Source organism: Neolamprologus multifasciatus, chromosome 7 (assembly GCF_963576455.1).
Source record: "Neolamprologus multifasciatus chromosome 7, fNeoMul1.2, whole genome shotgun sequence".
In the NCBI taxonomy this organism is placed as follows: Eukaryota; Metazoa; Chordata; class Actinopteri; order Cichliformes; family Cichlidae; genus Neolamprologus; species Neolamprologus multifasciatus.
Genome location: NC_140445.1, coordinates 65380621 through 65396880, shown reverse-complemented (window position 1 = coordinate 65396880; position 16260 = coordinate 65380621). Strand labels below are relative to the sequence as shown.

The 16260-nt window shown below is 41.1% G+C and overlaps 1 protein-coding gene and 1 long non-coding RNA gene across 4 annotated transcripts in view; both read left to right on the top strand.

Annotated features, from left to right (window-relative positions):
- The window catches only part of LOC146515921 (uncharacterized), a 496024-nt gene that overhangs the window by 443156 nt on the left and 36608 nt on the right, over positions 1–16260 (top strand). The window lies entirely within an intron of this gene.
- cdh13 (cadherin 13, H-cadherin (heart)) overlaps positions 1–16260 on the top strand; it is a 490756-nt gene that overhangs the window by 437888 nt on the left and 36608 nt on the right. For all 3 annotated transcript variants that reach the window (XR_014875034.1, XM_085165989.1, XM_085165990.1), the window contains one exon: positions 15555–15788. Coding sequence is in view for 2 of the 3 variants with exons in the window: in XM_085165989.1 (XP_085022115.1) it covers positions 15555–15788 (234 nt within the window). In the remaining variant the exon portion in view is untranslated. The remainder of the gene's footprint in view (positions 1–15554; positions 15789–16260) is intronic.

Here is a 16260-nt window from a genome sequence, read left to right as displayed (position 1 = left end):
AATATAATCATAACAGCGTTACAGAACATCTTTAGCCAAGGGCATCATCCGCTGGTTGTTTGTGCTTAAGCTGCCCTGGAATATAACAGTTATTCTAATGAGCACAAGAACAATAGGCAGACAAGAAGAGTCTTATTTCAGCTTTGTCCTTGGCAAACGCTACAAGTGGACCATTCTTTACCTCTACAATTCACCACAATAAGAAGAACTGATCTCCTGGGCGAAAACGAAAATATAACTGCTTGTACTTTTTCCTCTTTGAATGTGTTGTGCTCTTCATCCTCGTCTCCTCTCATAAAACTTCATTGCTGTGACACATTTTCCCTCTAGAGAAAAGATGAAGTGCAAACAGATCACGGATTTTATTCTCACCATACCGTGCAGGGGCACAAATTGGTACATTTCAAAGCGCTGCTGGTCGAAACCACGTTTTTCATTCGTCTTCTGCAGCCGTGGGAAGAAAAAGCGAGACAACAGAATAAAATATATACAGAGATAACAGAGTTGGACAGTCAGACAAAAAGAGAGCATTAGCCTAAAGCCAAAATGTTGGGAGCAAAAGAGTGTTTGGGGGTAGATGGAGACATATGAAGACAAAGAGATAGAGGGAGAAAAAAAAGCTTAGCTTGTTGCCTTTAGCTGTGGATTAGCCCTGACGGCCCCAGGAGTCAATCAGTCTGTTTGCTCCTCTCATCTCTGGACAGACTGGAGAATAACAAGGCTGTCTAAATGCCAGCCAGGGGCAGGTGGAGGTTTCAGGAATAGTGGTGGACGATGGTGCAAGACAGCAAAGCCCGAAGAAAGAATATCAACTCGGAATTTCTTCGACTTGCGTCGTTCCTACGAAAAAAGCTGCTCGGCGAGTTTTTGGCTGCTGCAGTTGAAATTCTGACAATTTGCAAAACTGTATGTAAAAAATCTGTAATCAAACATTTACAGTCATTTATTATATCTGGTTGTAAAGTAGTTACTGTAACCTTTTTGTTTTGAGGCATTACTGTCTGGAGTCTCAGATGTTAATGACTGAGAGGTGCCTGACTTTTCAGCACGCTGTGAGTCAGCAGTTAGAGAGTTTTATAAGAAATCGCTGCCACAGCTCAGGAGACTTTCTGATAAATACAAAGAAATCTTATCAAGTGATATTCTCATCAATGGCCAGTTCTTTCTCAGCCTGTCTGATGCAGCTTACTGTTAGAAGCAAACAACCAGGAAAGAAAGGTACTCAGAGAATGATAGGTGGTGGCGTGACGTAGCTTCCTATCAGAAGTCGTAATGATGTAAGCACAGCAGGGGTAGTGGCTGTGGGACGAAGACGGTAGGAAACACTTTCACCTGTCCTTCAAGTTCAGACTAATATTTTACCAAAAGGCTGAAATGTCAGGTGTCAGAATTAAAACTCGTAATGATTTTTCTGTCTTTGCTCTGACACAGACACACTCTATGAAATCATCTCCTAGTCAAAGGAGCTTGCAAAGAAAAGCGTCTGGACTTCTTTAAGTTACTTGAAGACGTTTCACCTCTCATCCGAGAAGCTTCTTCAGTTCTAAGGTCAAATGGTGGAGAGTCCCAGATATAAACCTAGTGGGAGTTTCCCCCCACAGAGGGACAAAAGGACCCCCTGATGATCCTCTAATCGCCTGAGCCAAGGTGTGAAACTGGGTGTGGGTCCCAATCAGCCAGAGTTTCAGGTGAGCTCTTTGTGAAACCTGGCCCCACCCTATCATGTGACTTCCTGAGGTCAGATGGCCCAGGATGTGAGTGGGCGTTAAGGCGTCTGGGGAGGGAACTCAAAGCTGGATTATAGATGGCAGAGAGTTGGTGTCGTAAACCACCGCCTCTGTTCAAAGATGGTCGCTCACAGTGGACATAGATGCTTCTTTCACTCCTCTTTCAAAACCATCTGTCCTCTCTGTCCAAAATGTGAACATTGGCATCCTCGAAAGAGTGACCTTTGACCTTTAGATGCAGATGGACAGCTGAGTCTTGAGGACAAGACTTAACGGATGAAGGTGAAACGTCTTCAAGTAACTTAAAGAAGTCCAGACGCTTTTCTTTCCAAGCTCCTTTGACTACGATGACCTGGATGACTGAGAACCTTCAACAGACAAATCATCTCCTACCGACTTTTACACCAAATATATTTGTTCCAACTTTATGCTACTTGATTCTCTAAATATCTTTTAATGTGTTAGTATCCTCCAGTTTGTTTTCTTTGTGACCAATCTTAACGATGTCTGATACATTTTTGAAGATTATTCACATAATAACAGAAAGTATCCAGGTGCATCTCCAGGAAGTTATGCATCGGTGGTCAGGATCGCCATAGCGACAGTCATTTGAAAGATCTCTGAAAGATCCCGTTTGTTTTCTTTGTGACCAATCTTAACGATGTCTGATACATTTTTGAAGATTTCATTTCATTTTCATTTATTCATTTATAAAGCACATTTAATAACAACAGGGCGTTGACCAAAGTGCTGTACAACATAACAATTAAACAGTGACATTAACAACAACAGCAGATAAAAATTAAAAACAGATTAGGATAAAAGAATCGGTAACTCTCCTACAGTTTCGAAAGCCAGAGTAAAAAAATGTTTTAAGATGCGATTTAAAAAGAGTAACAGTCGGGGCCTTTCTAATGTGGAGAGGTAGATCGTTCCACATTTTCGGTGCCACTACCTCAAATGCCCGATCTCCTCTATGAACCATCCTAGACTTATGTAAGGTAAGGAGTAAATGATCACTTGATCAAAGGGCTCTAGAGGGCGTATAAAGCTGCACAAGGTCAGACAGATAGTCCGGTGCCTGACCATTTAGCACTTTATTAGTCAAAAGTAAGATTTTGAATTTAATTCTAAAACGCACTGGAAGCCAATGAAGGGAAGCAAGCACCGGAGTAATATGTTGGTGTTTCTTCACACGAGTCTGACTGACTGACACCCACATACAGTGAATTACAGTGATCCAGCTGAGATAAAACAAACGCATGAATTGCTCGTTCCAAGATTCTAAAGAAGTAAGTGAAGATTATTCACATGATAACAGAAAGTATCCAGGTGCATCTCCAGGAAGTTATGCATCGGTGGTCAGGATCGCCATAGCAACAGTGATTTGAAAGATCTGTATCAGTGTGATGGAAGAATCCTAAAAAGGAAACGACGTGGAAATTAACGTAAACTGTGAGTGAAGCTGAAGTGACCGTTGGCGTGTAGGATTCACGGGAAGGTCAGCTTGCTTGGCTGTTTAGTTTAGCACCTCGTCCCGCAGTTACGCCGCTTACGCCGTCCCTCCTCCAGCATTAGTTGGGGGCGCTGTAGAGGACAGGGTCAAATGTTTTTTAAAAAGTTTGGTTTCTTTCACTAACGTCATCCCAAATTTCTCATTGCTGTTGCCAAGTTGTTGAACTAATTTTCCTATTGTTTCTATCTCAATAGAATTTTTAGCATTCATTGCATTCAATTATTCATTTTAAAATATTTGTTTTCAGTAAATATTTACTTACAGAGCACAACCTTTACCACCTGTGCTGTCTGTGCTGGCATCATAAAAGTGATGCACAGGAAGTTTCACTGTTTCAGTCCTGCAAGAGCAGCACGAACATTCGGGTGGGTGTAACCCTTTAAAACCGGTCGGAGTGGGCACGCTCCGTTTTGCGCAACTATTTTTAAATCCCAGTAGCTCTGCAACCACGTAAGCTAGCGCGATAATTTTTTTTGCATATGAAACCGGAGGAGTTGTACTTACATCTTATGCCATCAGCTTGTCCTCGGTCACAGTTTCCTTCCACATATAGCTTTGCAAAAACTGCATAAAAAGCACTTGCAGCAACAAAAACATAATATTCCAGAAACACGCTTTGCTGATCCGATCAGCTGTTCGTAACACTTCCTACGTCCATCAGCGTGAACTTTTGCATGTCCACCATTACCTGCCCGAAACCGGAAGTGATGTCATTTTCGCGGAAATGTAGTTTTTTACCATCAGGGCCTCATGAGCCTATACTGGTGTTTTTAAAAGTTATGTTTGACTCTATACTTTTCTGAATAGTTTCTGGGATGCTTAGGACTCATATTGCACTGCTGGAAATAGTTTATTTTGATGCATATGCTGCTTTTTTGCAAATTTGCATTATAATATTTATTTTGTTTTTCCTGCAGTATATAAAAAATTGGTGTATTTCAAAAATAAAAACTATGAAGACACTCAAAATAAATTTCCTGTGGTGGGAAACTATTTTGTGCAACTTTTTTGTATTTACAGTTTTGAGGGATAAGCCTCTTAAATTTCTCTAACTAGAAATATATGTTAAAAAACAAAAACGATTTTCAATTTTTTGTAGTTTATTGCACTTTTTTGCAATTTATGTAATTACTATGCACTTAATGCAGACATATTATTAACATCTGGGCTATAATGGTTGTATTGATGTATAGCAACTTGAAATGCTCCCAAAAATGGCTCCACAGCATGTAAACATATAATACAAGCTCTGGTGGACTTGGTTCTATGGTAGGTCAACGATTCGCACGTCGAGCAGAAATCGTCTCCTATTTGACACCACAAGGCTGCACCGGATATTTATGGTTCACTGAGTAGAGTTTATCTTGTGCGAGTGCAGAATTGCTACTTGAGTTGTCTGAAGTGGCTCCCAGGCATCGCTCTTTTATAACACCGAAGAGTTCTTTTGATGGGGACAATTAGACCTAATCTCATTCGCTAATTAGTGTAATTCCTGAAACCAATTTATTAGAATCGATACCAACTCGTGTAAAGTTAATTTTAGCTTTACGCTGTTACATTTTCCAGTAGAAATAATACATCATTAATCATCTCTTTTGCACAAAAACTCCTCAGGAGGAGGAGAGGATAACGAGGATACGCTCGTGTGAAAAACTTTCTGACTTTGTCCAAACTAATTAAACCCGAAACAAAGGAGAGTAGTGCAAAAAAATTAGAGCTGCAAAATAAAACAGTGCAGGGATTTTCCATTTGCATTCATTCCATTTTCCCAGTCTAAAATAACAGAGCCTCAGAGGTGACAGGATTACATTCGATCTGACACGACTTCAACTTCTTGCAGCCATGCTGGGATTAAATTTAACACTGCATAACAATGCGCCGAAATGACCACTGAGGGAAAAGGACTATAATAAAGACAAGAACACAGATCTGCAGCAATAAGACTCTCCTGATAAATACACACTCATTACTGTAGTGCTGCATTTAGTGTCAGACTGTTAACAGTATTGGTGATCTGCTAACTCTGCAGCAAAGCCGGGGTCATATGTTTAATATCAGTGGTAGTTTGGACCTGTAAATGCTATACCTGCTAAAATTATGCATATTGCATGGGAAAAAAATCACTAGGCTTCTGCTTGAGCTACATCTGCACAGCACAGTCTCACAGAGCCACAAGCGTATCATTAAGGAGCATCGTTCATCGAAAGTTTGCCAATAATCCCTTCGAGTCTCCGAGAACTGAAACATAAATCTTCAGTCGAGACGCAACCGCTAACGTGCTTAACAATGCTTAATCACAGACACGCTGCACTGCATCTCACATGAGCTGCAGCATGTTAGAGGAAATAGGGACACAGACCTGAAAGCGTCTACTGTTAAACTGCCATGATCACCAGCTATTTGCTGTGGCTGTTGTTTCATTACACACCCAGACGGCCATTAAGACAGACAGTGTGTGTTAGGAATGCAGCAATTGCTAAAACAACAAAATAATTGAGTGAGTCACTCTGAGCACAATTCTTATCGGAGTTGGAGGAAGAGAGTCAAGTTTTAAATGATGCACACACACACACACACGCACCTCTATCCTCATTTACAATCTTGTTCTGATCGCTGCTGTCAGAGCTAAACGTTAGCATACTTGTGCATGAGAATAAGTCGATGCTAGCAAACCATCCACAGAGTGGGTACTCAGTAATCTGAGTACCCACTCAATGCAATTGTGCCACAAAATAAGGCGCACAATCTTTTATAAAATGACTTTAAAGCTCCTGAGTTTTTCCAACTCAGGAGCGTTTCTAAACTCAAAAATATCCTGTCATCTAAAGACCTGGAAACTGTTATCCATGCTTTCATATCGTCACGTCTTGACTACTGTAACTCTCTCTATTTAGGCATTTGTCACTCAAGCCTGCAACTTGTTCAAAATGCAGCCGCAAGGCTCCTGACGGGGACTAGAAAGAGAGAGAATATCACCCCGGTACTCGCATCTCTACATTGGCTACCAGTTAAACATCGAATCGATTTTAAGGTTTGGCTCCAGGTTACATTTCAGATCTTCTTAGCCTGCACCACCCCACTCGATCTCTGCGCTCCTCCAGTCAGATGGTTTTATCAGCTCCCAGCTCAAATCTAGAGGTGACAGGGCTTTCTCCATTGCTGCCCCGAGACTCTGGAATAGTCTCCCCCCTTCATAAAATTCTCTTCATCCTTGGAAGTCTTTAAATCGAATCTCAAGACCTACTTATTTTCCAAGGCTTTCGGATCTCTTTGATATTACATGTCTTACAATTCTATATCTTCTCTATATTATCCCTCTGTTCAGCACTTTGGCCGACACTTGATGTCTTTTAAACGTGCTATATAAATAAAGATGACTTGACTTTAAAGCTCTAAAAGGGACCAGCACAAAAATTATGGTTTCAATTCAGCGCATCTGTAACTGGAAGGTCGCTGGTTCGATCCCTGGGCTCTCTGTCCTGGTCGTTGTGTCCTTGGGCAAGACACTTCACCTACCGCCTACCGGTGATGGCCAGAGGGGCCGATGGCGCGATATGGCAGCCTCGCTTCTGTCAGTCTTCCCCAGGGCAGCTGTGGCTACAACCGTAGCTGCCTCCACCAGTGTGTGAATGTGAGAGTGAATGAATAGTGGAATTGTAAAGCGCTTTGGGTGCCTTGAAAAGCGCTATATAAATGCAATCCATTATTAATTAGAAGCCAAACAAAGCCGTTCAAATTCTTATGTTAGTATCTGATTGTTACGCCCCTCAAAGTGGCCGTGCAAGAGCGTCCAGCTGTTGCTAATTGACCACACCTGGGGAGGTGTGGATAAAGGCTCTCTGGGAAGGCACACCAGTCTTTGTCTTAGTGGTACCAGCTATTGTAGCTAACGTATTATCCATCCATCCATTCACTTCCACTTATCCTTTCCAGGGTCTCGGGGGGCGCTGGAGCCTATCCCAGCTGTCATAGGGCGAGAGGCGGGGTACACCCTGAACAGGTCGCCAGTCTGTCGCAGGGCCAACACACAGGGACAGACAACCATTCAAACTCACATTCACACCTAGTGACAATTTGGATTATCCAATTAACCTATCCCCACAAGCTGCATGTCTTTGGACGGTGGGAGGAAGCCGGAGTACCCGGAGGGAACCCACGCAAACACGGGGAGAACATGCAAACTCCACACAGAAAGACCTGATGGTGGAATTGAACTCTGGACCTTCTTGCTGTGCGGCAACAGTGCTAACCACCGTGCTGCCTAATGTAGCTAACGTATTATATCACTTAAATAAAACCTTCTTCTGGGAAATCTGGTGTTAGTCTCCATATTGATGCTGGGCTTTTGAGCCGGGTCGTAACAGCAGTTGAGAGTAAAAGACAGTAGCCACACATGCAGACATGGGGAGAACATGCAGATCTAACTGTATCTAGTTATAAAAAGGAAAATTACCTGTAGAGACTTACACTGTCAGCCATGTTTATTGCATGAAAATAGCCAAATTTGGAGGTGGACAGTTTCAAACGGATGAGGAATCACAGTTTTTGGCACTTTCGTGTCGGTTTTCTTGTGTACATCTAAATAAATGCAAAACTCATGAAAACTCATCTTTTTTCTCTTTTAAAGCAAACGATGCTTTACCTACTTTATGTTCTTTATAGTGCCAGACACGTAGAGAACAGGGTGCACATAAATGACCTGTCTCCTTCACAAACTTACGCTGTGTTCAAAGAGAACTTTCATAACAAAGTAGTGTGAAGCCGGGGCCAGCAGACAAGCTCCATTAATGTCGAGGCAGGCCGATGATGACATAGCCACGATGCGACGGCGATAAGGAGGAGCAGGAGAAGAGCAGAGAAATAGAGTGATTAGGTGTGGGGAGTATTCATTTAGGAAGACAAACAGCTTCATTTAAAGTTAGCCAAGCACAGAGGCACCCTCTCCCACTACAAATAGGTTGAAATTTGCATTTTTTTTTCCTCTGACGGAGGAGCCGAGCCCTCGCTCTCTTGGTCTCGCGTCTCAAGTGATAATAGATTATCTAGGGTCTCGCCTGAAGAGCTACTGTCTTTGATTTGCTTTTGAACACATTTTCTGTCTGCTTCTGCTCAAGTAATTCCTCTCCACTCTTGATCTGCTGATATTGTCACAGCAATACTTATCTGTGGTGTATGAGGGCTGTTTTCTGTTTGATTCCTTGACTGCATGCAGAAAGGGAACCGAGTGCAGCGTTTTGCAGTCATTTCACGATTATTAAACAGAAGAAATGCCACACTCGCTACCGTTACATTTGATTTCTCCATATCTCTTGCAATCACAATCCAGTGATGGCTTTACAGCTGAGAATGAAATTAAAGTTTTGAGCTTAGCGAACGCATCGCGATGATTATCTGCTGAACACTCCCAGCAGTCGTAGGTGTCATTTTTCCTGCAGACTGCCAAAGAATCTCGTGCAGAAAACGTTTTAGTTGCGGGTCTCCTGTCCTCTTTCACCTGCTGCAACCAGCTGGAATTTTTAGAGATAGAGTCATAAGTAGATGCACTTACAGATCGCTTCTACTTTTATTCAGGTACAGTGAGAATATTTAAGCTCTACTGACCCAGTGCATGTGGGTTTGTGGGAATGCAAGCACAGCCTTTTGTGTCTATGCAGATGGGTGGGTGTCTTCACGGTGCACGGGGAGTTGGATTACTGCCATTATCCTAGAAAATCAGCACCTCTACATGCCTTGAAGGTTTCACTGCACTTCACATTCAGTGCAGTCATGCATTTGCACAAATTCTAAATATTTAGCACTTGGATACTTGCCTCCTTTGCCCTGCCAGAGGGATTTAGTAGCCTGGGCAACACGGCTCCTCTTTAAGGGTTTTCATGTGAATAAAAAGCCTGGAGATGGGAAATTTTTCATTTGATTTATTTTTAGGTGTACTTGACATTTCTGTTATTCATTTATGGAAATTCTTTTTACTGCCCAGCTTTGGAGCATGTTTTGCAGACAGAATATTCCAGCAGGACGTGCACGTTACTCGTGTATTCGTTTCTAAATGCAGATGGAAACTGTTCTCTGTTTACAGTTAGTGTTGTAGTGTTTGGTAGTTACACATTAAATCTGCTCGTTTAGGAAAGAGGCGCCATTAAAGTGTTGTTATTCAAAATCATCAAATTAAACAATCTTATTGTCACAAGTTGTATTTGTTTTGATATATTTGTCTCTATGATCTAGTAGGAATGAACAAGACTGCACCAAATGTTTTATTTTTAACTTAATTTATACAAGTTACCAGTAGGGATGCACCGATACCCGATACTGTAAAATGTGTGTGTACTCATACTCGTAAAAGTTAACCGATACCATGAACCGATACTAACTTATTTCATTAATCAGAGGGTGGCTTGTCATTTCTGTTGTAGTTTTTTAGATTGGCCACTAGGGGGACATCTCGCGCTAAACAGGCACAGGGTTAGACGAGTGAGACTGGCGGCTCCAGATAAAAAAGAGAAACTGTGTGAAATTTGTGTGTGTGTGGTAGAAGTATCGGTTTTCGTACTCCGTATTGGCAAGTACTCAGATCCAAGTATCGGTATCGTATCGGTTTGAAAAAATTGGTATCGTTGCATCCCTAGCTTGCACCTGCACCAAATATTTTATTTTTAACTAAATTTATACAAGTTACCAGTAGGGATGCACCGATACCCAATACCCGATACCAGTATCGGCACCGATACCGATACTGGTATCGGGTATCGGGGCCGATACTGTAAAATGTGTGTGTACTCATACTCGTAAAAGTTAACCGATACCAACTTATTTCATTAGTCAGAGGGTGGCTTGTCATTTCTGTTGTAGTTTTTTAGATTGGCCACTAGGGGGACATCCCGCGCTAAACAGGCACAGGGTTAGACGAGTGAGACTGGTGGCTCCAGATAAAAAAGAGAAACTGGAGGCTGCTGTAGCTAGGCTAAACAAAATGTCAGCAGTGTGGAACAGCCAACTTTAACTCAGGTTTTGGAAAAGCGATGAAAAATGTCAAGAGAAAATCCACGGGCAGTTAAAATAACAGAGGCTCTGACTCATTTATCGCTCTGGATGACCAGCCAATGCCGGTCGTGGAAAACATAGGATTGAACCGTCTTCTCAGCATACTCGAGCTGCGATATGAAATTCTCAACCGCCCAGACAGTGCCAATAGTTCAGTGATATTTTGTTAAATTACAATGTGGAGACTCTGCAATAATTTAACAGAAGTGCTTATTTTTCACTTGAAATTTTTTTGTGGTCATTTTTATTAAGATTTTATTTTTTATCGGCAGAGAATAAAATATGTGTGGTAGAAGTATCGGTTTTTGTACTCTGTATCGGCAAGTACTCAGATCCAAGTATCGGTATCGTATCGGTTTGGAAAAATTGGTATCGTTGCATCACTAGTTACCAGAGGTGGGACCAAGTCATTGTTTTGCAAGTCACAAGTCAAGTCTCAAGTAATGTCAGGCAAGTCAGAGTCGAGTCTCAAGTCACTGGTGTAAAAGTCCGAGTAAAGTCACAAGTCTGAAACTTTGAATTTCAAGTCCTTTCGAGTTAAAAAAAAGAAAGTTGCATTTCAGTTTTTTGTTGACTACTTCTTAGTTTATGTACCTGAAAAAAAAAACTCCTTGCAGCATTTTTGAGCGTTTTTTTTTCTTTTTTTTTTGTCTCAGGAATTGCTCACTGAATGAAGCATTCAAGAAAATAATAATAAATGTCATTTTTAGGGAAATTATTATCTTCATATATTCTTTATGAAGTTATTAGAGGGAAGTCTGAAAAGCAGAAAGCTGCCTTGAAGCCTAAATGACTGACGGACACTGAGCACCATCAGAGTCTATCCCAACATCTTGTAGCTAAACATCAGTCACATGAATGAAAGGATGTCCCTCTTTTGTCAGCATGGATGTGGAATAGGCCTATTTTATGCTCACAGTGCTAGGGGGGATCACACGGTTGTTAGTGGAGGCACCACTTGCTGAAACACAGTAGTTGCAGGATTGGCTGATCAGCGTCCAGAGCAGCGTTTGGCTGAGAGACAAACATGGTTTAAAACAGGAAGCTCTTTAATAGCATCAACCTTGTTCATTCTAAGTGTGCTGTGTTTGAAGTTGGCTAATCCTGCTAAACTTATTCTGTAAATGATATGCTGATGTATGCGCATTATGCAAGAATTCTCTGCACGAGGATAAAATGCAAAAGAGAAGAAACCCCACGATTGCAAAAACGGATCAATAGTTCCTTATCAGGAGGTTGAAGTTGTAATAACATTTACACTGGCTTTATAAAATTACCCATTTATTGCATTATCTACTATTCCTTGACTTCTATAGATAACCTATTTAAATTGCATGACTTTAGCTTGTGGAATACACTTAAGAGGATTCTGCAGCATCTGAGAAATTCCACTGGGATCCATGTAGAGTGGGAAGGAATTCTGGGAGAAGAGCTATAAGACCCACATGAAAGAAAAGAGACGGGATTTCATCTCAGACCAACGAGGGGCAAAGATTTATTTTCAGATTTATCTAAAAAAAAGAATAATACCTGTCCTGTGATACATATACATAACAGTGTAGATACTCACTAATGCCATACAACATCTTACTGGGAGACCAGGAATAAACTCTCCACCACTTAGTCCGAGTTAGCGCAGTTAACGTTGTTTCAAGTATTTTGTGATTGCATGTGTGAGGACACGGCCACCACCTCATCCACCGAACACATGACCGCGCAGTAATATTTGTCCATATTAAACAAACCAAAAAACTGAATGTCAGCATCTATATCTGTACAAGTTGATAGTAATTAATAGGGCTGGGTATCGTCACTGATTTCTAGAATCGATTCAATTCAATTCGATTTAAATCTGGGAAATTTTGCCTCAGACAGTCAGAAATATTATAATTCAGATCAGTACATTTACATATTTTTCTATCTATAAAAAGGAAGCTGACACTTTCCAGGCTGTGTGAGCATCACAGCAGAGGCCTTTGTGTCAAAGTAGCTGAAGATAAAACACAGAAACACATGAAGGGGATTTTCCTGGCCTGGATTTTATAAAAATATTCTGCAGTACATCAAAAACAAAAGAAAACCATTAATCAACATATGAACATTACCTCTGAAGTTACAGCGGTTTTATTAGAGACACGCTGAGCGTTTTGCATTTTGCATAATTTTAAAAAGTTTAAATTTGTTCAGTATTGAACGGCAGAAATTAGGTTTTCTTTTCGGAAGTAAGTAAAAGGAAGAAACAGCGGCCGACAGCCTGTAAACAACGGTAGACTTGTGCGTAACAAGCAAGCGAATAATACAGATTTTTATACAGGAAACTGTTCTTGAAGTACAGAGAGAGAGAGAGCTGTGCATGAAGTGTGATTTTATCGTGGTCGAAGCAAAACAGTAAAAGTCAGAGTGAGTCCATGACGATGTTTTTGTGAAGCTTAGTTTGAATCTTCTTTTGCTGCTGGTTCGGTCAATAATGTTTGGAGAAACATCAAACTAACAGCTTTAGAATCAGCGCAAAAAGGGCGTGAACACAAAGCTCGACCCGCCGAAACATCAGAATCAGCGAGCTGTCGGCTTTCAGCCCCGACCGTGTCCATGCCGTCGTGTGAGAGAAAGGCGACGTCTCACTGATTCTGATCCGTCGGCGCTTTGTGTTTATGTCTTTGTGCAGAATCCGTGTTCCTGCTCTCATTTACTGTTTTAGCTGTTTGGTGGTTCTTGAAATTTTGTGAGATTTAACCTGAGATTCTGGCGTTTCGGGCAAAATAAATTCATATTAAAAAAATCGATTCAGGATTTTAATGAATCGATATCACGTTATCCAAGCCAGAATCGATTTTAATCGATAAATCGATAATCAAAACCCACCCCTAGTTATTAAGTGTTGCTTCCATATCCACCTGTACAAGCCAGTTCTGGATCATGTATGAATTTAGGGTAAGAGTTATTTATCAGTCCCAACCATGTTGGAGCCTGTAGCTTAAAACACTAAATCACCATTAAAACCAAACATATACATAATGTTTTGAACATGATGGATCATTAGCTCAGTATAAGACACACTTTCTGAGAGAAACAGTTTTCTTCAGTGTCATTAAAATGTAAGAACCAAGTGGATATTCAAGTTTTACAATATTTAACCCTTTAAAACCGGTCAGAGCAGCACGCTCTGTTTTGCGTAACTATTTTTAAATCCCGGTAGCTCTGCAACCACGTGAGCTAGCGCAATAATTTTTTTTGCATATGAAACCGGAGGAGTTGTACTTACATCTTATGCCATCAGCTTGTCCTCGGTCACAGTTTCCTTCCACATATAGTTTTGCAAAAACTGCATAAAAAGCACTTGCAGCAACAAAAACATAATATTCCAGAAACACGCTTTTCCGATCCGATCAGCTGTTCGTAACACTTCCTATGTCCATCAGCGCGAACTATCGCATGTCCGCCATGACCTGCCTGAAACCGGAAGTGACGTCATTTTCGCGGAAATGTAGTTTTTTTTTACCATCAGGGCCTCATGAGCCTATACTGGTGTTTTTAAAAGTTATGTTTGACTTTATGACTTTCTGTGTCGTTTCTGGGATGCTTAGGACTCATATTGCACTGCTGGAAATAGTTTATTTTGATGCATATGCTGCTTTTTTGCAAATTTGCATTATAATATTTATTTTTGTTTTTCCTGCAGTGTATAAAAATTGGTGTATTTCAAAAATAAAACTATGAAGACACTCAAAATAAATTTCCTGTGGTGGGAAACTATTTTGTGCAACTTTTTTGTATTTACAGTTTTGAGGGATAAGCCTCTCAAATTTCTCTAACTAGAAATAAATGTTAAAAAAACAAAAACGATTTTAATTTTTTTTGTAGTTTATTGCACTTTTTTGCAATTTATCTGATTTCTATGCACTTAATGCAGACATATTATTAAAATTTAGGCTGTAATGGTTGTATTGATGTATAGCAACTTGAAATGCTCCCAAAAATGGCTCCACAGCATGTAAAAATATAATATAAGCTCTGGCGGACTTGGTTCCATGGTAGGTCTTAAAGAGTTAATCTTAAAGCGAGTCGGCTACAAGATGAAAGAATCAGCCAGAAACGATGCTTTTTAATGAAACTACAGTAGCCAACATGATACTAGCAACATTGTTCCAACTAGTAGCCCTTTTTTCATTGACTTGCCACAGTAGGAAAAGCACAGGCTGAATTAATGATGTCCCAGTTTCATTAGGTGTCCCAGTAAGCTATGACAGTGGACCAGCATGTACCTTCCTAATGAAACGTGGCCGTCATTAATACACCTGCTCGTCCCACGCTGTGACAACTGAAAAAGTACACCGGTGGAATAAGACTCCATCGTTTGTGTCTCTCTTTCAAGAATCCAGTTGTTTTTCATATTAATACGAGCAACGTGTTAAAAAACGAACTTTCACCTAATCAGCATTTCGCAGCTGTAACATTTCCTGCTCGGTGTGTGCAGCTTTTTTGCAAAGCCACTGTAAAAACCCAGACGGGATTTCATTCCAGCATCACTTGACATTTATTGTGCATATATCTCGACTTGTTTTCATCCCCTCTCTGCCCTAAATTGTCTGCAAATATATATTTTTTTCGCTCGAAAAGGTGGAGGGGACCCATTTTCCAATTACAGATCTTGTCTTTAGGTGTTAATTGCTGACTGACCTCCGGAGCTGTTATTGGATGCCATGCGGGTTTTTTTAATAACCTCTAATCGCAGTGAAACAGAGAGCCATAATAGAGAAGTGCCAAGGTGCTTTTTAACACAGCATCCTTCAATAAGGTGTAATCTCATCCAAACACAGAAGCCGGCTGAATGCCAAGTCAGAACGCTCTTTTGCAAAACACGAGCCGCTGTGATTCATGCTCTTCCGGTAGCGAATCGACACTCAGTTTTCTATTGTTTGGGTTAAATTAGGTCAGCTAAGCAGCGTGGATCTTATTAAGAGTAGTGCTGTTTTGTTTCGGGGCATTTGCCAGGGGGGAGTTTTCTTTTGATTTGTTTAAATTCCCAATAAACATGTTTTAACTTGGCAGAATGGAGCAGAATTTACTCCAGAGTAAATAATGACTAGACCGTGTTTTACTGCAGCCACACTGTATTATTGCTCCTTTCACATCTGTCCACATCATTACATTTCCCATTCTCCACATGCTCAGGAGCATCCAGGCCTACAGAAGTGCACTAAATCTTGCAAAGGGAATTAGCTCCCATGTCTTTCCTTTTCTCATACGTGCACGTTTTCATCTGTTTCCAGGCACTCCTCCAGCCACAGGTACCGGCACTTTGATCATCCACCTGGAAGACTACAACGATAATGCGCCGTACGTCTTACCATCGGTAGCGCGAGTGTGCGAGGACGCCTACGATGTGACTGTTGCTGTAGTTGGGGGCTGGGACAAGGACCTCCCACCCAATGCTGCACCCTTTAAAATAGAACTGGGAACACTGCCTGACCTGGACAAAACATGGAACGTTACCCGGGTTAACTGTAAGTATTTCGTCCGCCTGTATACAGGACTAACCTGAACTGTGTCAGGCTAGCCTCTTCTCATGCCCAGAGCATCGAGTAGTGCTGTTCTATCAAAGCCACGCAGAGTGTCACCAAACAGGTAAAGTTAGAGTTTAGTGGGAGTTTGCAGTGTGGGACAGGCTGTGCAGAAAACCTGCACTGAGAGATGCTGACTACAAACTCTTATATGTGCAAACTGTCGCTCTACTTCAGGTTAAAGGTGTCACACAGATCATGAATGCAATTTCCCGCCATCCACAAAGAGCAAATACAATAAGAAGTTCAATTCAATTCAATTTTATTTATATAGCGCCAAATCACAACAAAAGTCGCCTCAAGGCGCTTCATAGATGCAGAGAAAAACCCAACAATCATATGACCCCCTATGAGCAGCACTTTGGCGACAGTGGGAAGGAAAAACTCCCTTTTAACAGGAAGAAACCTCCAGCAG